The 23,514-nt window shown below is 45.8% G+C and overlaps 1 protein-coding gene across 1 annotated transcript in view; it reads right to left on the bottom strand.

Moving 5' to 3' along the window:
* Positions 1-14,367: 14,367 nt before the first annotated feature.
* LOC149445493 (uncharacterized) overlaps positions 14,368-23,514 on the bottom strand; it is a 48,140-nt gene continuing 38,993 nt past the window's right edge. The window contains exon 3 of the mRNA XM_089653785.1: positions 14,368-16,489. Within this exon, the coding sequence (XP_089509911.1) occupies positions 15,191-16,489 (1,299 nt within the window). The 3' untranslated portion in view covers positions 14,368-15,190. The remainder of the gene's footprint in view (positions 16,490-23,514) is intronic.

Below are 23,514 nucleotides of genomic sequence, written 5' to 3'. Positions count from 1 at the left end.
AGGTGATGGAAGTGGCCAGTCTCTGGGTGGAGACCAAAGCTAATTTAGGCCAGTCTCATGCTTGTGATATTGCATTGGTAGCACATGCTGCAAGTTCCCTGTTTTTTTGTCAGTTTGAAATCCCTCATTGACGACCTCAGATCAGACATTGACTAGCAGGAACAACTTTTTACAGCATATTATGCATCCAATAAAAGAAAGTTGTGAGAGCACTGAAACTACTAAAACAAAAATGCTGGTAACGTGTGTGGGTGAATTCTGTTTTGAATTAATTAAACCTAATTTCATTTAAATTATTTGACATATGTTCTCTTGAAAAGACACTGACTAATTTGCAATAAACCAGTGAAAAGGCATTTTTTTTCTGGGCACTGGATGCCCTTTCCCTCGGCACTGCATTTAAGGCATGCCTCGGGTGATAACTGTCACACTCCTCCACTGTGTTTATAGAAGCTCTAAACCAAACTTTCAAGACCTCAGATGTCAGAAGTCATAGCTGATCACGTGTGCAGCACCATGAAGTTGTCAATTAATTGCAGGATAATTGCAGGATAAAATGGCACCTTCCTGGGCTGCAAGGGACGGGAGGGTTTGGTTCCACTTTAAGAGAACAATAAAGGTGGGCTTACCCAATCAGTGTTTAGTATAAGGAGTTCAGTGTTGGTTGGATGAGTCTCTTTTATACATGTGATATCAGCCTTAAGGTCCTATGCACACTTGTCTGTTTTCATGCAGCAATACTCATGGATTTTGTTGCATGTCAAGTAGAAATCCCATTATTTCCTATGTGGGCGGTTCCCATCTATGTGCCGCAGTTTAGTGTGAAATCTATATGGAGCCATTCACCCCTCCAATGTGTGCATCACCACATATGCTGCAAAGTACCTGCAACAGTGTAAATCAAGACTAAGACTTTTCAGGTGGGTGACAAATCACCTCCATTTCACAGGGGGGTCCAACCAATATTCCATGACCTTATCCATCCAAATGTCCCAACATTTCATTCTCTAAGACCCGCCCACTGATTATTCATAGGAATGTGTCTACTTCTGCCAGTCACTGGAAGAACATTTCACCTTTCTTCTGTTTCTCCCATCAGACTTGTGGACTGTGAAGCGACATTCTGGTGCTATGATGATCTTTGTTCACTGATCACCACAAACCAAACTCTGACCGAACTGGACATATCATTGGACGTTGATGAATATATGTCAGACGCAGAAGTTGATCATTTTTGTCAGGTCCTCCAAAATGCCGGATTCACTCTGACTGAAGAGTAAGCACTGTTATATATTGGGGTGACACCCATACTAAGCCTTAGACTGTGAATAGTTAAATGTAGACATTAGATAGTAATGATGATGGAAGGGGGGAGTTGTCTTCTGACACCCAGGCTGCACTGTAATGAAAATGGAAGGACGGGGTGACAACCATTCTATACAATGTCTGTAGAACCCATTGAAGGTCTCTGGAGTTATACAGATAATGAGATGACTGAGATTTCCTGGGCCAGTCACAGATCTCCCAGATGATGGAGAATGTATTCCTCATCCCAAGTTTTATCATTGGAGATGGGTGGATGAGGAACATCAGATCCACCACTAATAATCTTAGTCAGGTCCTACAATCTTCCACAAGATTCTACCTTTAAAGAAAACAAAATGTTACTTTCATAAAAAGCCCTCCGTCTATCTAATTTATATAACTGATGTGTGTTCTCAGCCTGTACACATAACAGCCCAGCACAATAGGCATACAGTCTGCTATACCATAGGAGGGATGGCAATGAGTATATGGACCCCTGCCATGGTGATAGGTCCTCAGTGATGGGTGCTTCACAGGGTGGTGGGGACCTAGGGTTGCCACCTCATCCCTTTAAAACCAAATACATATGAATGACACAGGTTCTGAGGCTAATTTAATGCAGATAAGGCACTAGGTGAGTTTAAGTACCACCTAATCAGCCACAGAACCTGTGTAATTATTATGTGTTTGGTGTTAAAGGGATGAGGTGGCAACCCTATGTGGACCTATAAATGAGGGACACTTTTCAAATCCTTAAAGTGTGAGGACAGAGGAGATGGTTTGGAGGAGATGGTTTGGTGTATTTGCATACTGGGCTCACACATCCCACCATCTACATACAAGACATACGTCAGATCTCCTTCCAGCATAGGAGACCACTGACGTACATTGAACAGCTGCAGATTTGTACATTACACATCACACACATATCCAGGAAGACATACAGGGCTGCTATCAGGGGGAAGCCAATACACATGTAGGGGGCCTGGCCACCCATGTGGAGTTCATTTGTTTCATAGTCTGAGGCACCTTGTAAACAAAGACAGCCAGGCCATTATCACTGAAAATTCTTAGAAAGCAGACACAGCCATACCCAGAATGCTACCCCCTCTCCATGTATGTCAGCCCAGACTCCCCATCCACTCACTGCTTACTGACCATCTACAGTACTTACTGTACCCCACCCACCACACACCCTAACAGAGGTTACATGAACCCAAAGACCAATGTTCTCTGTGTCCAATGAATGTGCTGCTTACATCCCCCTGCCCATGCCCCCCCCCCCCGCTATGTGCCTGGTTGCTCCATACTGTGTGTGTGCAGGGAATGAGGAGCATGATGATGAGCGCGAGGAGGGGGGGAGAAGATGACAGGGGTGGTGTGCCTAGGACCAGACACAGGTAAGTTTACCAATACTGCAATATATCATTGGGCTGTTTGTGACTGTCTCTTTTGTAGGATGAGGATGTCTTTTTGCTATATGGGGATGTCTGTTTGCTGGATTGGACTCTCTTTGCTGGATTGTGATCTGTGTTTTGCTATATGGGGATGTATTTTTGCTAGATTGGGATGTCTCTTTGCTGGATTGGGCTTTCTCTTTGTTGGATTGGACTGTCTCTTTGTGAATCAGGCTCTTTGCTAAATGGGATGTCTCTTTGTTGCGTTGGACCACCTCTTTGCTGTATGGGGATGTCTCTTTACTGGATTGGGCTGTCTATTTTCTGGATTCAGAAGTATCTTGGCTGGATTGGGCTGTCTCTTTGCTGTATGGGGATGTGTCTTTGTTTTATGGGGATGTCTCTTTTTTGGATTGGGCTGTCTCTTTGCTAGATTGGATGTCTCTTTGCTATATGGGAGACTTTTTGCTCTGTGGGGATGTCTCTTTGCTGGATTGGGATGTCTCTTTGCTATGCGAGGATTTCTCTTTGATATATGGGGATGTCTCTTTTTTTGGATTGGGCTGTATCTTTGCTGTATTGGAATGTCTCTTTGCTGAATATCTGGGGATGTCTCTGTTGGATTGGGTGGTCTCTTTGCTGGATTGGGATATCTGTTAGATTCAACCTCCTCTATGCTATATGGGGATGTCTCTTTGTAATATTTTGCTGTCTCTTTGCTGGATTGTGCTGTCTCTTTGCTGGATTGGACTGTTTCTTTGCTATATGGGGATGTCTCTTTGCTGGATTGGGATGTCTCTTTGAATATATTGGGATGTCTCTGCTGGATTGGACCATATCTTTACTGAATTAAGCTGCCTGCTGGTTTGGAATGTCTCTTTGCTGGATTGGGATGTCTCTTTGCTGGATTGGAATGTCTCTTTGCTGGACTGGAATGTCTCATTTCTGCATATATGGGGATGTCTCTGCTGGATTGGAATGTCTCATTTCTGCATATATGGGGATGTCTCTGCTGGATTGGGCCATTCCATTTCTTTGCTGAATATATGGGGATGTCTCTTTGCTAAATATATGGGGATGTCTCTTTGCTAAATATATGGGATCTCTGTTTGCTAAATATATGGGGATGTCTCTTTGCTGGGTTCAACTGTCTCTTTGCTAAATAAATGGGGATGTCTATTTGCTGCTCTTTGGCCAAAATATAATTCCTTACTGTTAAATATTGAAAGCACTTATGACTTGGAATACAATTTTTATTTTCATATATTAAGTTGAAAGATTTAAAATAATTGTGGGTGCACTGAAGAACTTGGTGGGATGGTCAGTGGGCAGGCCCTAGAGAATGTTGGTGATCAGGCCTGTAGGGGGGGGGGTTAAGGGCAGGCCTAAAGCTGTGTAAGGGGCCCTATTTGATGGCTGCCCTGACATAAAAATAGTTACCATTAGTGTATATAAAAACGGCCGTCATTTCTTCCAGAGCACAGTACCAGCTCCCCCTTTTCCATCATCAGCAACATTTCCCCCTCTAACACTCTCATTGTATTCTTCATTGAAGGTTTGCACCTGGGCAGATAATTCTATACAGAAGAAGATTAGAAAATGATTCTTGTGAAGCCGCCTCCTCCTCTGCAGGTAATAAATGGATCCTGATCTGAAGAGAATGTCCAGAATGGAATGATATCAGATTAACCTGTTCATGACACTGACTATTCATCATTTTCCTTTTCTTCAGAATCAGAAGATGACTGGCTCTAATGCTTGATATCTACTGAAGAGTGAATTCACTGTTCCTCAGATTCCTCAACTATATATATTGTTGCTCCTTAATGTATTCATTACTACAAAATAAAGATGTGATTTTGGATCTTCACACCAAAACTGCCACCATGGATGAGACCAGCATGCTGGGAAATTTCTGTTTACGACATGAAGATTCCTCCTACACAAGTAGAAGACACTGAACACACAGTGACAGTGCGGTGAGGACAGCGGGGAGCACTGTCCATCCTTTATCCCAATTCTCCTGTGCTGACAGTTGAGGACATTGGGGGGCACTCTCCATCCTTCATCCCAATTCTTCTCTGTGGACAGATGAGAACAGTGGGGAGCGCTCTCCATCCTTCATCCCAATTCTCCTCTGTGGACAGATGAGAACAGTGGGGAGCACTCTCCATCCTTCATCCCAATTCTCCTCTGTGGACAATGAGGACAGAGGGGAGCGCTCTCCATCCTTCATCCCAATTCTCCTCTGTGGACAGATGAGAACAGTGGGGAGCGCTCTCCATCCTTCATCCCAATTCTCCTCTGTGGACAGATGAGAACAGTGGGGAGCGCTCTCCATCCTTCATCCCAATTCTCCTCTGTGGACAATGAGGACAGAGGGGAGTGCTCTCCATCCTTCATCCCAATTCTCCTCTGTGGATGATGAGGACACATCATGACTGAGATTTATAGCATTCAGGATTTGTATGATGTTAGACAAGGTGAAGAGATATATGGAGAGGATGATCAATACATGGAGAAATCAATCTATTCTATCATAGAAGGGAATCAATAGATCAATCAATGACATCAACCAATCAATAAGATCCATTTCATGGGATAGATTTATCATTCTGTGCACTGGTTATGTTGGAGGATCAAACCGTGATCACTGGATATTGGAAACATTCCTATTGATCTGATGATTGCTGGCATGGATTCCTGATTGATTATTGCTGGGAATAAAGTCCAATAAACACGCAGATTTGATGGGATTATTGATAGAAAAATCTCTTCATATTCCATGGAATAAATATGTGTAGAATAGTTTGGATTTGATGGAATAAATCTCTATAAAAAGACTTTGTGGGGTTTGTTGGTTCTTTTCTATTCCTCTCTAGGTCTGGATTTCAGGAAGAAGGAAACAATTCCTCCAATTTCTAGTGGATGGTGAGGAGGGGAGAGATTTGGGGGAGTTTTGTACATACAGGAGGTAATAGAGAGAATCCGACTAGTAATTGAGGAGAGGAGATTTCACTGGAGAGTTTCACTGTACAGCAACAAAGCTTTTTTCAGATCCTCAGAGAGTTCTTTGCCATGAGGTGCCATGTTGAACTTCCAGTGACCAGTATGAGAGAGTGAGAGCGATAACACCAAATTTAACACACCTGCTCCCCATTCACACCTGAGACCTTGTAACACTAATGAGTCACATGACAGTGGGAGGGAAAATGGCTAATTGGCCCAATTTGGACCTTGTCACTTAGGGGTGGAGTCACTTTTGATGCCAGCGGTTTAGATATTAATGGCGGTGTGTTGAGTTATTTTGAGGGGACAGCAAATTTACATGTTATACAAGCTGTACACTGACTACGTCACATTGTAGCAAAGTGTCATTTCTTCAGTGTTGTCACATGAAAAGAGAGAATCAAATATTTACACATATATGAGGGGTGACTCACTTCTGGTGGATACTCATACACTGCTCAAAAAAATGAAAGGACAACTTTGAAAACCCATCAGATCTGAATGGGGAGAAATCTCCTCCTGCTGGATCTCTATACTGACATGGACTGGTTAATATGTTAGGAACGTAAGGACGCCCCATCATTTGATGGAAATGAAAATGATCGACCTACAGAGGACTGAATTCAAAGACACCCGGAAAATCAAAGTGAAGAAAATATGCAGCAGGCGAGTCCATTTTACTGGAATGTCATTGCAGCAACTCAGAATGGTCCTCAGTAGTTTGTATGGCCCCCACGTGCTTGTATGCATGTCTGACAATGTCGGGGCATGTTCCAAATGAGACCACGGATGGTGTCCTGGGGGATTTCCTCCCAGATCTGGACCAGGGCATCACTGAGCTCCTGGACAGTCTGAGGTGCAACCTGGGGGCATTGGATGGACCAAAACATGACATCCCAGAGGGGTTCTATTAGATTTAGGCCAGGAGATGGTATCAATTCCTTCATCCTCCAGGAACTGCCTGCATACTCTCATCACATGATGCTGGGCATTGTCGTACACCAGGAGGCGCCCAGGACCCACTGTACCAGGAGGAGCCCAGGACCCACTGTACCAGGAGGAGCCCAGGACCCACTGCACCAGGAGGAGCCCAGGACCCACTGCACCAGGAGGAGCCCAGGACCCACTGTACCAGGAGGAACCCAGGACCAACTGCACCAGGAGGAGCCCAGGACCCACTGTACCAGGAGGAGCCCAGGACCCACTGCACCAGGAGGAGCCCAGGACCCACTGCACCAGGAGGAACCCAGGACCCACTGCACCAGGAGGAGCCCAGGACCCACTGTACCAGGAGGAGCCCAGGACCCACTGTACCAGGAGGAGCCCAGGACCCACTGTACCAGGAGGAACCCAGGACCAACTGCACCAGGAGGAGCCCAGGACCCACTGTACCAGGAGGAGCCCAGGACCCACTGTACCAGGAGGAGCCCAGGACCCACTGCACCAGGAGGAATCCTGGGCCCACTGCACCAGTGTAGGGTCTGACAATGGGTCCAAGGATTTCATCCCGATACCTAATGGCAGTCAGGGTGCCATTGTCTAGCCTGTAGAGGTCTATGCATCCCTCCATGGATATGCCTCCCCAGACCATCACTGACCCCCCACCACAACGGTCATGCTGAACCATGTTACAGGCAGCAGAACATTCTCCACGGCTTCTCCAGACCCTTTCACGTCTGTCACATGTGCTCAGGGTGAACCTGCTCTCATCTGTGAAAAGCACAGGGCGCCAGTGGTGGACCTGCCAATTCTGGTGTTCATTCCTGCTACAGTCCTACAAAGGCCTCGTTCAAAGATACATGTGTGTATATGCACATGTGCGTGTGTATATATATATATATATATATATATATTTATATATATTCCTTTTCTTTCTTTTTTTTTTTTGATGCATTCTTTTTTTGTTTTTTGATGTGTTATTTTTCGATGCGTTACTTTTTTGATATATATTTAGTAATTTATTTTTCTGCTGTTTTTATATATTCTGGTCTGAATATGTATGTTTTTTTGTGATTTTTTCTGTATTTTATTCCAAGTAGACATACATTTTTTGTTTTTTTTATGCGTTTTTTTTGCATATATTTAAATTTTGATTATTTACAAATGTGACTTCTTAGCTCATATCTTGGGATATTTACTCACTTTTATCTGTGTTTGTTATTCTATTTTTCATTTATAATTTTTTCATAATTGTTTTTTCAAAATTATTTGTATCCATTATTCTTTTTCTCTTTCTTTGTATCTCCTTTTATTCCACTTTACTTTCCTTTTTTCTTTTCTTCCTTTCTTGTTCTCTGAGATCACTGCTTTTGATACAATGGTTTTCTATGTCTTGTTACAATGTATTAGTAGGTGTATCCTCAGGATGCAGGAGTGCTGATTAGGACAGGTGTTCTTTATTAATTAACACCTATATAAGAGGGCACTTTTGTTGTTTTCTTTGTTGTGATTAAGCATGAGATGGTGTGAAACGCGTTAACAGGTCCTGTATTCATGTCCTGGTGTTTTGTGTGTCCTATGGATCAATAAATACACACTATATTCATCAATCCTCAGGTGTGTGGCTGACCCTTCTTCCTAAGGCCTCGTTCACACAGGAAATCCTATAGTGTACGCCCTGCCAGGCCTCGGTTCCCCACACGGTGATGGACACGTGCTGTGCGGTCCCATTGGTGTCATTGGGGATTCAGTGGCTGCATGGAGGACACAGCTGCTGCCCCCATCCTGCCATCCATGAGGAGGGTGCACAGCCCTGAATGCAGACAGTGTGACTTCTGGGACATGCATCCACATGGATGTCAGATTTGTAGTATATTGTGTGTAATGTATGGATGTGTGTGTGTGTGTATATATGTGTGTGTGTGTGTATATATATATATATATGGGTGACAAAACACAGATGATAGGTAGAGATCATAACTCACATTACTGTATGCATGGGAGCAACCTGGGTGTATATTATATATCGGAATATGCTGGATGGTGTACTATCTCTATGCTTGATATGAAGTATCTTGAATGGGACTTTGAGGACTGTTGTTCATTGTAACATTTACAAATATTCAGCTGGATTTCTGTCACCTGTAACAAATATCTTTATCTGCATAAATGCATCTCTCTGGAAAAGGACTATTGGTTGCTGCAGGAATAGTACATATATAATACACCCTGGTCATACGTCCTCCATTACTGATATAAGACAATAGATTTGTCATATGAACTGTTCCTGTGTGGACGTCATTATAATAAGACAACAAGATTGAGATCAGCAGCTGTGTCTGTGCAGTTACTGTGTACCAATTGTCATCAATGGGACTGCTTGTACAGGGATACACAGAGCACCACTGTATATCTGTGCAGGTGAACAAGGACTGGCATGGGCCTATGCTGTAATGTGCCCTGTAAAGAATTTTAAATTTTTTTTTTTTTTTTGGGGGGGGGTGGTTAGATATCAGAGGACTAAAGAAATCTTTAATGGAGTTCTCAATGCAACCTCACCTGCACTGTAGATGAATAAATAGGAGTCTACTTGTAACGGAACCGGACCCCGACTGCACTAGGGTATTTCTGTTAGACTCTTGCTTCCCTGTCTGAACACAGATCCACGGACACCACCGCTGACCATATAGGAAATAGCACCAGGTTTCTTAAGACAGGAAGTGAGACTGCTTTATTTTAACACAAACACAAGATATATACACAGGGCGGGGAAATACAACCAGGAACAGGAAACACATCAGCAGGCCAACCCATCAGGGAGAAGGGTTGCAGGAAACACCCCCCACCAAACCAAGACACACAATAGAACAAAGGGATACACCATGTGGCAGTAGACAATACACACACAATAGAACAATGGCACAACCATGTGGCAGTAAACAATGAACAACCTCCACACCCCACCTATACATGTCTACACAACATCAGGACATTCCACTCTGCACCCCTAACTGGCACAGGGTGCCTTACACATAAGAGGGATTTGGGGAGATAATACAGGGTTCCCCCACCCCCAAAAGTCACTCCCATGACACTACTGTACAGATGCATTCATCTATTCATTCATGAAACTAAAGCACAGAAAACACTCTTTACTAGGCTTCAGTGATGAATGAATACAGGAGTGATCGGTACTGATCAATCATTGTGTTCATTCAGGAAGGGGCTGGTAAACATGACATGCCCACCCTCCACTCTCCATCCTGAACACCACACTGATCTCCCACTCCAGCAGCAGCTACAGCCATGGGCGGGGGTAGAGGGGAAGCCGGCAAAGCAGCACTGCAGGGAAGGTGCTTCAGGGGATCAGTAAGAGGTCTAAGGACAAGGGGGGAGTCTGAGCGGCAGGGGGAAATATTTAGACATTTTGATTCCCCGTAGCTCCCCTGCAGCAGCTGAAGCTGGTGGGAGGGGAGAAGAGGCCAGCAGCAGGGAAGCTAAAGGTAGATCTGTGCTGTGGGTGAGCAATGGGTGCTGCGTGGGGGGATCGGTGCTGTAGGGGGGATGTTAGAGGTGCAGGGAGCCATCCTAGAGGACAGGCAGAGGGTCTGTGGAGTGGAGGGAAGCTCAGGAGACCATGAGGTTATAGCAGAAGGGGAAAGCCATGGACATACGTCGTACTGACCTGGCCAGCTGGAAGCAGTTCTATAGGTCAGTACAACACCCATCCATGGCAGCACAAGGGTTAATGATCACCTCGGGGGGGTTTTAGGGCACCAACATTTTCCATCATTTCATCAGCAGACACCATTCTAAGGATGGACATGTTGGATGTCTATTCACTCAGCACAACCACATATTTTACATTTTATCCCCCATAAAATTAGTAAAATCTTACATTTGTGTTCTCTAATATGACATTTAGAGTATTTATTTACTGAAATTTAATCTTGATAAATCATTGAGCTTAATCATGTGAAATACAAAACTGGAACTACCACCATTTTATTCTCCAGGGCCTCTGATGTCACAGAATAGATGTTTGGGGGTTTATCTCATCTTCAGGACCAAAATCTGCATTTTCCCATGTGTGCGAAATCATGCAGAAACAGCTCTGGCAGTGAGAGGGTTAATGTGGGCTAGATGGGATCACTCTGCTGGGGTGACATTAGAGCTCCCCCTAGCTGCAGCCTGGTAATAACATTGCTGGGAGGTCTATTCATTTCTCTGCTCCATACTTCCCGTCTTTATAGAAATGTCTCCTGACATGGATCCATAAATGACCACGTAGCGATTATCCCGGGGAAAGTGCAGAAACATCCCTTCTGTGTGAATGGGGGAAGTGAAATATTGTTAGGATATTTGCTAAGTGGGTTGATATAAAATGGAAAATGCTGCATTGGGCCGGTTCTGGTTCTAATGGTCCAATGTCATATTTTCATTCAAGATTAATATTGTTGGTTTAGAGAACTTCCTTTCCTTCAATGTCTCCTGTAGTCACAAGTGTGGGAGTATGAGCTCAGGTATTAGTAAGAAGCCATCCTGACCAAGGACACTAAGGGGTCTTTTCATAGGAAATTCACCAGAAGACTGTGACAAGCATTCACTCAGCCATGAAATATGAGGGCCATAGTTCAAGTAACACAGTGATTTCCTCTGATTGTCAGCGCCATCTATTGACCATCATACAGTATTTCTTCTGAAATGAACCCATCAGTAAAAATAGTGCAATACAACATTATGGCCACTATATGGAGCCAACGAGCAGCATGAAATTACAGGCCCAAATTATTATAAATAGTGAAGCGCTATATCAATATATTAAATAATAAATAACTAAATATGAACAACATAATGGTGCTCAGTGAAAAATATGAATTATTAATAATATACAGTGAACCAATCTCTAAATAAAGTGAACACTCAAATGTGATGGTGGTTATACTCAATATTAATAGTTGTAATCCATAAAAAAACAAAATTCATTGGTGAATAGTGATTATACTCAATAATAATAATTATAATCCATAAAATATAAATAAAACAAAATTCATTAGTGAAATATCAAAATATAAAGTCCATGCAAAACGTGATGATGCCCACGTGATCTTTAAGAAGAAGTCACGAGGGACGTGACAACGCGTTGGTACGTCATTTCCGGTGCGAGTTGACACATTTCCACTTGCAGTGGCCATCTTGGTATACCCAGTTACCATGCAGTACACCCATAGGAAGTGGTGACAGGCATTTTTGAACTGGATACACATGTGAGTGCAATGTGAATTGTTTTGTTTGGTTTTATTTAATAAAATACTGCACAATGGAAGGCTTTTTGCTTTGTATCTCATACATATTACCCTGAGCGGTGGTGGAGTGGATAAGGTGCGGCTTATAGAGGAGGAATTGTTTATTATATCCTATGGTCCCTGTCATGAGAAGTGGAATCCAGAGGACCTGACACTGTCAATTATAGCCTTTTAGCCCTGTGTGGGTCAGGGTGTTGAGGTGAGCGGGCATTGCTGCCATTTGGGGATCGGTGTTTGTTTCTCCACTAGAGTGAAGATCACGTGGGCACCATCACGTTTTGCATGGACTTTATATTTTGATATTTCACCAATGAATTTTGTTTTATTTATATTTTATGGATTATAATTAATATTATTGAGTATAATCACTATTCACCAATGAATTTTGTTTTATTTATATTTTATGGATTATAATTAATATTATTGAGTATAATTACTATTCACCAATGAATTTTGTTTTTTTATGGATTACAACTATTAATATTGAGTATAACCACCATCACATTTGAGTGTTCACTTTATTTAGAGATTGGTTCACTGTATATTATTAATAATTCATATTTTTCACTGAGCACCATTATGTTGTTCATATTTAGTTATTTATTTTTTAATATATTGATATAGCGCTTCACTATTTATAATAATTTGAGCACATACTTTATGGTATAAGTTAAGTGGCAGCAGCTATTAGTAGGTTTAATAAAATTACAGGCTAAGGTCACCTTTGTTTCTAGAATCCATCTCCCCGCGGCACCAATACACCATTCATGTGCCTCACTGCACAAATATACAAGATGTCTGTGGTCTGGAGAACAAGGCCTTACCTTAGTCTTTGATCAATGTCTTAGAAATCGTTTTCACTTCCTGGAATGTAGACAGAGGACAGAGGAACCAGTAAGACCAGGAAGTAGATTACCAGCTGATCTCATTAGGACACAGATCCTGCACTGACCTCATTGGTACACACCTTTCACCCATCTACATTTTCTTCACAGCATCCCCAGGATCTCTCCCCACGTGCATTGCCTGGCTACCCCAGATGGGCTCAGGCTGCATGCTAAATTCCCTGGGGCCACATGCAGCCCCCAGGACACCCCTGATGTAGTGCAAGGGCCAGCCTGATCAGATAGATGGAAGGTCCTCCTATTATATCGTTTTTGTAAATCTAAAGAAGATTGTACAATCAGATGGTATAGTGTACAACCTCTTTATACACCTAAAATGACCTATTTGTCCTTTCAGTGTCATTAATTGGTAACGGCACACCCAGCACAGAAACAAGAACATATTTTACCGCATGAAAAAACAAGTGACAAATCCAGCAAAACACGTGTAGCGCTCTTTGTACAATTTTTGTGGCTACTGGGGTATGATGGTGCCACCTGTATAAAATTCAGGAGCAGAGTCTTTATATAATCTGTGTGATCAGGACAAGATCTCTAACAAGCACTAGCTCCTCCACTCAATTGGGGCTTGTGGATAACAAGTGAAATCCCAACTGAGAAATGTATCATCCACATAGACAGTAATCCACACAGCATTGTATATGAAAGTCCATGTATTGAAGAAATCACATTCAGTGACCATCCAACATAAAGTATCTTCCAAACAGGAACATTAAAGCATTAACAGTGTTTTCTGCATGTCTCAGTGAGGGGAGGCTGCAACACTGACAGTCTGAGCTCTCTCTGCAGGAAATCCACACCTCTCTCTTCCACAAGTGCTCTCTCTGATGACCTCATCCTCAGTGCACAGAGAGCATAGGAGCCATATTGGAAAAGGGCAAAACAAACACTGCATAACAGAAGCATACACTGGAAAATGGGCAAAGAAATGATCACATCACTACACACGCAGTAAAAAATATTCAACACGCACCCCGCCAAAATGTCCCATGAGCTACTCTGCCATGTAGCACAGCCCATTGCAATTAATGGGCCGCCCTACGTGTGTCAAAAAACCTGCGTTCCCTCTACTCTGGGTGTGAATGGGGCCTGAAACACACCATGCGTGGGGCACGTCAGCAACTATGTATTGAGCATTCATGGCGTGTGCATGTCACGGGACACAATACTTGGAAGACAGAAATCTCTCACTAGATAATTCAGGACTTTTATGGATTCTGTGTTTGTTTCTATTAGTTTTATGTGTATGCGTTTACATGCATTTATAGTATTTATGACATTTAAAGGGGACCGATGGATTATGAAGCTCTGTATGGACAAGGGAAGTCGGGATTTATTGCACTTTATCCAGTTTTATCACTCATTGTGTTTTATGCGTTTGCCAGTTTGTGATTTTCTTGTTTTCTTTGCACATTTATAGGAAGTTCTACACATTTAGTTGTGCTGCATTTTTCCTATTATTTGTTTTCTCATCAGTTATATCATCACTTTTATCACTCTCTGTGCTTTATGCGTTTACATGCGTTTGCCATTTTTTATTTGTTTTCTTTGCACATTTATAATGGGGTACACACATTTCATTGCCCTGGACTTTGTCTGACCCTGTACTACATACCTGGTGGGAGATCTAGAGGAGATTGTCCAATCAGATTGTATAGGAAGGTATTATAATGAGGAAGGTGTGGTCCAGAGTGGTGAACACGCCCTGTGACGCCCCTTTCTGTGATGCAACAAGGAAGTGAAGACTTCTGGGAAGTGGCCTACAGGAAGTGAATGCTGAGATATCATGGAGAGGAAATGATGCAATCTGAAAATCTGTTCCAATAAACTGACAGACAAGTGATGGTCCTGTGGATGAGGGGAGAGGAAAGCCCATCGGGACGGCCGGGCCAGAGACGGCATCAGAGAACGCTTCTGTGTATTATGGGAAGGGAAATTCTGTCTGGAAAGGGGAACTTCTCCTTCAAGTATGGACCAAACTGGTCACATCTGGGTGAATGCCGGTCCATTCATTCAACAATTTATAGACTCAGCCAATGACTCCATTTTTATTCTTCTTCTACCATCAATGGCCAACCTGGTCCCACACTTCATCCATGTCTTTGGGGCCTCTGATCTCCTAATGAACTGTTTCTTCCATGATAAGGATCAGCCATGGAGTATATCTGAGGTGTATATCAGGGTGTGCTTCTTCCCCACATCAGAGCTGGGATGTCCAGCAACATTCATCTAGAAGACATTTCCCGCACTCAAGGCACTAATACACCTCCAGGGTTGTGTGGGACCCCTGATGTACAGGAAGACAGGACTTCAGTGAGGAACATTTCCCTCACTCAGGACAGGAAAGTGGCTTCTCTCCTGTGTGGGATCTCTGATGTCTGGAAAGATGGGACTGCTGTGAAAAACATTTCCCGCACTCAGAACAGGAATATGTCTGTTCCCCTGTGTGGGATCTCTGGTGTGTATAAAGATGGGACTTCACTGAAAAACATTTCCCACACTCAGGACAAGAATATGGCTTCTCCCCTGTGTGAGATCTCTGATGCTTGTAAAGACTGGACTTCCTTGTAAAATATTTCCCGCACTCAGAACAAGAATATGGCTTTTCCCCTGTGTGAGATCTCTGATGCTTGTAAATATTGGACTTCTGTGAAAAACATTTCCCGCACTCAGGACAGAAATGTGGCTTTTCCCCTGTGTGAGATCTCTGATGCTTGTAAAGATAGGACTTCCTTGAAAAATATTTCCCGCACTCAGAACAAGAATACGGCTTCTCACCTGTGTGAGATCTCTGATGGCTGTAAAGATTGGGCTTTCTTGAAAAACATTTCCCGCACTCAGGACAGGAATACAGCTTCTCCCCTGTGTGAAATCTTTTATGCGCATTAAGCTCTGATTTACACCGGAAACCCTTCCCGCACTCATTACAGGGGAACCTCTTCTCTGTTGGAAGGCCGGTCTGGTCCCGCAGAGTCTGAGGTTCCTCTGTGTGAGATCTCTGATGGCTGTAAAGACTGAACTTATGTGAAAAACATTTCCCACACTCAGGACAGGAATATGGCTTCTCCCCCGTATGAGATCTCTGATGCCTGTAAAGACTGAACTTCTCTGAAAAACACTTTCCGCACTCAGGACAGGAATACGGCTTCTCCCCCGTGTGATATCTCTGATGTTTGTGCAGACTGGACTTCTCTGAAAAACATTTCCCGCACTCAGAACAGGAAAGTGGCTTCTCCCCAGTGTGAGATCTCTGATGTCTGACAAGATGGGACTTTTGAGAAAAACTTTTCCCGCACTCAGGACAGGAATATGGTTTTTCCCCCGTGTGAGACCTTTTATGCCTAATAACAAGGAATTTATGATGGAAAACCTTCCCGCACTCATTACAGGGAAAGCTCTTCCCTGTTGGAAGGCCGGCCCGGTCCCGCACAGTCTGAGGTTCCTCAGGATACGAGGAATCCGATGGTCCATCTACACTGGGTGGTGCCGGATGGACATTGGAGGGAGCCGGGTTTTCTCCTAGACTATACTGTGTGATGTCCTCATCTTCTACTTTCCAGTCTGGAGACAAAGTGAGACAATCCTCGGAGGTTTTCCTCATCTCCCGGCCATGGACTAAAATACAAAGACAAAAAGGATTACTAGACAGGAGCTGATTGGTTCCCCCAAACCAGGACTCCGCCCACATCAGGCAGCTTGGTCTCTGAGGAGCTTACAATTCCACCCTCAAGGGAACTAGGAAATGGCTCCTCTGATCTCCTACCAGGTCATTTCTTTATTCATGGACCTTAGTCAGAGAGTGAGGAAACAACCAGAACTGTCTTTTATAGGAGGGACAGTGATGAGGGGATTATAGGACGAGGGTCCCCACCCCCTCTATCACTCATCGCCATCTTCCCAACACAAGAAGTGCTGCACTTCTTTATTTAGTCCATGATTTAGTCATGAAGAACAGCAGGGCTGAGCCCCACCAGAGGTCAGAGAGTGAGGATGGGGGGAGAACAACCAAGATGAAGACTGGACTGATCCTGAAGACCACCATCATTGGGGTATTGACTCCTCCCTCATTATCACTTTCTGTTTAAGGGTCCAAAGTTGGAGGATGTTATCACATTATTATCACCATGTAAAAGTCTGTGCTCCAATCACAGCATCCGATATAAAATGTCCAGCTCGTAGGAAATGGGTGTAACAAAAGAGAATCCATATTATGTGTATATATAGAAGTGGGGGAGGGGGAGAACAGAAGTCAGGAGTATGGAATGTACAACATAGAGTATATAGTGCAGGGGTCAGGAGTATGTAATGTACAACATAGAGTATATAGTGCAGGGGTCAGGAGTATGTAATGTACAACATAGAGTATATAGTGCAGGGGTCAGGACTATGGAATGTACAACACAGAGTATATAGTGCAGGGGTCAGGAGTATGTAATGTACAACATAGAGTATATAGTGCAGGGGTCAGGAGTATGTAATGTACAACATAGAGTATATAGTGCAGGTGTCAGGAGTATGTAATGTACAACACAGAGTATATAGTGCAGGTGTCAGGAGTATGTAATGTACAACACAGAGTATATAGTGCAGGGGTCAGGAGTATGTAATGTACAACATAGAGTATATAGTGCAGGGGTCAGGAGTATGTAATGTACAACACAGAGTATATAGTGCAGGGGTCAGGAGTATGTAATGTACAACATAGAGTATATAGTGCAGGGGTCAGGAGTATGTAATGTACAACATGGAGTATATAGTGTAAGGGTCAGGACTCATAATATTGGTATTCAGTAATTAGTGGAAGCTTAAATGTCTTCTGTAGACAAGTTGCAGAGATCCCACACCGCTGCCTCCCATCTCCTGAGACTGCACTCTGTGACTTGGGTCTGAGACACTACAGACATATCCCTCCACCCGGCACAGCCAGCAGATAACAGAGAAGGTCCCCTGGAAGAGTCAGGCACAAGGCAGGAGACCCCAGTCACATGTCCTGGGTGGCTACATTATGCAATGCTTAGAGTAAAAATCAACATTTTGCTGCCAGCTGATCCCCAGAACCTCCATAAATCCAGTCTAGAGACATAAATTGTGTCTGCAGCACAGAGAAGGAAGATTATCCGAGAGAAATCCAGGAATACAGGACGGGGAACACAGCTCAGGAAAGTGACCAGGAGATTACAGGCTGATATCACCCAGTCCCCGCCCTACTCTGGACCAATCAGTGAGCAGTATGGGTGGAGGAATGGATTTAGTGTTCATGACCCACCTGTGCTGATCTCTGTAGGAGTGTCCTCCTCTATAAATGTCCCCGTTATTCCATCCTCCTCCATAGACTGCTGATCATCCCTCACATACGCCTCTTCTTCTTCTGCTTTCACCTCAAATTCTATATCGATTGGATCTCCACTCTAAATCAAGGAAATGAGAGAAAATATCATCTGTAAAATGTAAGGTCACATAAAAGAACTCCACACATTGTCTCCACAAGTCCATGATCTAGATACTCTGTCCCACTGACCTTGCAATACTGAGGGATGGTGTGATCTTCCTGTGTGGAATCCCGGGAATACAGAGGACGGGGACATCTCTCTGGGGGGTTCCTGGTATTAGGTGGCTCCATCATATCCTTGTGTCCTTCTGAAAACTCCTCCATCACTCCATACTCCTCATCCTCCTCTTTATACTCTTCTTTAACATCAATATTATCATCCCCGAGGATTCCACTCTGAAAGATATAATAAAACATTCATTGTAACAAACATGCTGTGTATAAATCACAACTACCAATAATTGTCATCATCTACCTGATGATGGTGAGGGATGGTGAGACCTTCCTGTGTGGAATCCCGGGAATACAGAGGACGGGGACATCTCTCTGGTGGGTTCCCATGACTGGATCCATCTGTAGGAAACACACACACTGACTGAATCCATTGTTTCTATGTGTTTATCAGATGATGGGGGATCTAGGTGGATCCTCCGTACTGCTCTCTCCTTTACAATAAAGTCTCCTCTTACCCGGTGATGTGAGGGGCGGCTGATTGTCCATCATGACGTCCTTGTAGAGATCCTTGTGTCCTTCTAAATACTCCCACTCCTCCATGGAGAAATAGACAGTGACACCCTGACACCTTATAGGAACCTGACACACACAATGATACAGTCACCATCCAGACACATCCCTTGTCTGTTACTGGAGAATGTCCCAGAATTCCCGGCACCGCTCACCTCTCCTGTCAGCAGCTCAGTGATCTCTCTGGTGACTTCTAGAATCTTCTTCTTCTTTCTCTCTTCTATCAGGGAGGGAGGTGGAGGCAATGTGATGTCATATGATCTCCAGACTTCACAGGAGGAAAACTCTACATCTGAACACAAATAGTCACATCAAATGATATTCCCAGAATCCTCCTCACCTCTCCATTCAGGTCTCCATTTTATTAAAGCCCCACTTCAGGCTGAGGTATAATTCCCCCCCACAGGACCCCCACACTACGCAGGGTATAGGCTTGTTGCAGCATTCTGATGTCATTACATACAACGCAGGACCAACAGTCCCACTTTACATGTGAGGATACCAAGGGGCCCCACATCCTAAGAGCATCAGAAAAAAGCCAGATGGAGGGACATTGGGGGGAGGAGCCGTGAGGTCAGTGTGATGTCATAGGATTCTCTGACTCTGGATGGAGGGACATTGGGAGGAGGAGCTGTGAGGTCATTGTGATGTCATAGGATTCTCTGACTCTGGATAGAGGGACATTGGGAGGAGGAGCTGTGAGGTCAGTGTGATGTCATAGGATTCTGGGAATCTGGATGGAGGGACATTGGGAGGAGGAGCCGTGAGGTCAGTGTGATGTCATAGGAATCTGACTCTGGATAGAGGGACATTGGGAGGAGGAGCCGTGAGGTCAGTGTGATGTCATAGGATTCTCTGACTCTGGATGGAGGGACATTGGGAGGAGGGGCTGTGAGGTCAGTGTGATGTCATAGGATTCTCTGACTCTGGATGGAGGGATATTGGGAGGAGGAGCTGTGAGGTCAGTGTGATGTCATAGGATTCAATGACTCTGGATGGAGGGACATTGGGGGAGGAGCTGTGAGGTCAGTGTGATGTCATAGGATTCTCTGACTCTGGATGGAGGGCCATTGGGAGGAGGAGCTGTGAGGTCAGTGTGATGTCATAGGATTCTCTGACTCTGGATGGAGGGACATTGGGAGGAGGAGCTGTGAGGTCAGTGTGATGTCATAGGACATATAGACTCTGGATGGAGGGACATTGGGATGGGGAGATTTGAGGGATCCTCTATATGAGGCTCCCATGCAAACCAAATCCTTGTTCCTGGGTGCGTCCTACTTCTCCTAAACTGAAGAGTGACCTTTGACCTTTACCATCCAGAAATCTGTCCGGAATCTGTGGAAGTAAGCTGTCATGTGATCAGGTGACGTGCGGAGGAACGGAGTGTAAATAGCAGACAATTGTCTCCAGAGCCCCTATGTTAGGAATGGACTGGCCAGCAATGGTGGGACTCACCTGCCTTTTGATCTGCAGTACCAGGGCTGGCCAGCGGGTGCTCCCAGCAATCAGAGACTCAACCTTTCAGCCAGCTAACACCTGGAACAGATGATACTGGTGTATTTAAGGGATGGCCAGACTTGCAGACTCTGCCTTGGTGTTGTGTTTGTCCTGGGCCCTGTATCTGTCCTGCATCCTGTTTCTGTTCCTTTGCTGACTTCTCCTGCTCTGATCCTGGCTTGTGACCCTGACCATCCCTCTGTCTGACCCTCTGTACTACGCTGCTTGCTACCTGCTGAACCTGGCCTGTGACCCCGACCATTCTCCGCTTGCTCCCCCTGTACCTACCTGCCCAATTGATATTGACCCGGCCTGCCTGACGACGCTTGCTTGTATATACTGTTATCTGTGGGTGGTTGGTTTGGTTTGGTTTGTTTGCACCGTATTATGTTTTAGTATTGCACTGCGTTTATGTTTGTACTGTTAGTGTTAATAAATTATATTGTTTATAACATATCTGAGGTCTGCGTTTCCCTGCTTCAGTCACACACCTCTGGTCATACCCGGGAGCCCTGACATTACACCAAGGCCAATCCTGACCAGAAGTGGCTGCACAGGGAAGCCATCTTGGCTTGTTGATGGGAAGGATGGATCTTGATGAGGTTGAATATTTATATCTGCTAGTGTTTGATGACAGGGAGTATGCTTATCAAACTCTGAAGGAGTATACCCGGGATGAACTGCTAGAATGTATACGGCTCGCTCATGTTCTAGTAGATCAGGGCACAGTATTCTCTGAGGTGCAGCCATTGATTGAGGTTTGTGCAGAGTTGGTTTCATCTGGTTCCCCCGAATGCAGGGATGAATTTTTGCCACCATTTAGTGCAGACCAGGTAGAGTCCCTGGTGTGGTTATTAGAGGATGATGTGGGTTACTTTCTGGAGCGTTATTCCACATGTTCACCACAGACACTAAGAGATTGTATAAACGCAGTGCAGTCATTGACCAGACAGGCTTTGTGTAAGCTCAGCTTTGTTCAACCCCTACTGCAGACATGGACAGACTTGTTGCACCCAGCCTCAGTCAGCTTACAAAAACCCAGTCCTGCTTCTAACTCTACTCCTGTATTTCCACCAGCTCCTCCAGTTACAGCCCAGTATACTTGGCTATCTACCGCATGTCAGTACCCTGTTCCCACTCGCTGCACCTATCCTGCCTTTAACCCTGTAAAAAAGCCCTCTGTAGCAACTGCTCCCTCTCCTGTTCCATCCTCCAGTTCTTCTCTGTCTCCAGCTGCTCCATTCGTTTGCAGACCTGCGTTTACTTGCAGTGCTCCAGTAGTTAAAACCAGAAAAAAGCGAAAATTCTTTCCAACCAATACCATCCTGCCAGTATCCAAACCGGTGAGCCTGCCTTCCGTGGTTCAGACTGATGCCTGTACGCGGCCTGAAGCCTCTACGCGGCCTGAAGCCTCTACGCGGCCTGAAGCCTCTACTCGGCCTGATGCCTCTACTCGGCCTGATGCCTCTACTCGGCCTGAAGCCTCTACGCGGCCTGAAGCCTCTACGCGTCCTGAAGCCTCTCCTCAGCCTGAAGCCTCTACTCGGCCTGAAGCCTCTACTCGGCCTGAAGCCTCTACTCGGCCTGATGCCTGTACTCGGCCTGATGCCTGTACTCGGCCTGATGCCTGTACTCGGCCTGATGCCTCTACTCGGCCTGATGCCTCTACTCGGCCTGAAGCCTCTACGCGGCCTGAAGCCTCTCCTCAGCCAGAAGCCTCTACTCGGCCTGAAGCCTCTACTCGGCCTGATGCCTGTACTCGGCCTGATGCCTGTACTCGGCCTGATGCCTCTCTTCAGCCTGAAGCCTCTACTCGGCCTGATGCCTCTACTCGGCCTGATGCCTCTACTCGGCCTGAAGCCTCTACTCGGCCTAATGCCTCTACCCAGCATGATGAACTGATCCAGCCTGACGATCCTATTAGGCCAGTTGACTCGATGCCCGCTGTTGATCCAGATGATCCGGTACCTGATCCGGTGCCCGCTGTCGTGCCAATTGACTCAGAGCCCGCTGTCGTACCTGGTGACTCGGTGCCCACTGCCTTGCCAGATGACGCGGTGCCCGCTGGCAAGCCAAATGACCTGATGCCTGGTGACCTAGTGTCCGCTGTCATACCTGATGACCCGATGCCCGCTGTCGAGCCAGACAATCCGGTACCTGATGACCCGGTGCCCACTGTCGTGCCTGTTGACTCGGAGACCACTGCCTTGCCAGATGACGCGGTGCCCGCTGTCGAGCCAAATGACCTGATGCCTGGTGACCCGATGCTTGCTGTCCAGCCAGACGATTCAATGTCTGCCCCGGTGCCCGCGGTCATGCCAGTTGACTCGGAGCCCACTGCCTTGCCAGATGATGCGGTGCTCGCTGTCGAGCCAAATGACTTGATGCCTGGTGACCCGATGCCCGCTGTCCAGTCAGACGATCCAATGTCTAATCCAGTGCCCGCGGTCATACCAGTTGACTCGGAGCCCACTGCCTTGCCAGATGACGCGGTGCCCGCGGTCATGCCAGTTGACTCGGAGCCCACTGCCTTGCCAGATGACGCGGTGCCCGCTGTCGAGCCAAATGACCTGATGCCTGGTGACCCGATGCCCGCTGTCCAGCCAGACCATCCAATGTCTGACCCAGTGCCTGCGGTCATACCAGTTGACTCGGAGCCCACTGTCGTGCCTGGTGTCTCGGTGCCCGCCGCTCCGCCTGGGGGCCCGAGACCTGTTGCTCCGCTTGGGGGTCCAGCGCCCGCCGCTCCGCCTGGGGATCCGGCGCCCGCCGCCCCGCCTGGGGGCCCGAGACCTGTCGCTCCGCCTGAGGGCCCGAGACCTGTCGCTCCGCCTGGGGATCCGGCACCTGCCACTCCGCTTGAGGGCCCGAGACCTGTCGCTCCTCCTGGGGGTCCGGCGCCCGCCGCTCCGCCTGAGGGCCCGAGACCTGTCGCTCCACCTGGGGGTCCGGCGCCCGCCGCTCCGCCTGAGGGCCCGAGACCTGTCGCTCCATCTGGGGGTCCGGCGCCCGCCGCTACGCCTGGGGGCCCGAGACCTGTCGCTCCATCTGGGGGTCCGGCGCCCGCCGCTCCGCCTGAGGGC

This window comes from Staurois parvus, unplaced genomic scaffold (assembly GCF_062004578.1).
Source record: "Staurois parvus isolate SC_StPar_1 unplaced genomic scaffold, SC_StPar_1.0 ptg000720l, whole genome shotgun sequence".
Lineage (NCBI taxonomy): Eukaryota > Metazoa > Chordata > Amphibia > Anura > Ranidae > Staurois > Staurois parvus.
The sequence above is the reverse complement of the archived record's forward strand: the minus strand, read 5'-3'. Positions and strand labels throughout refer to the sequence as shown.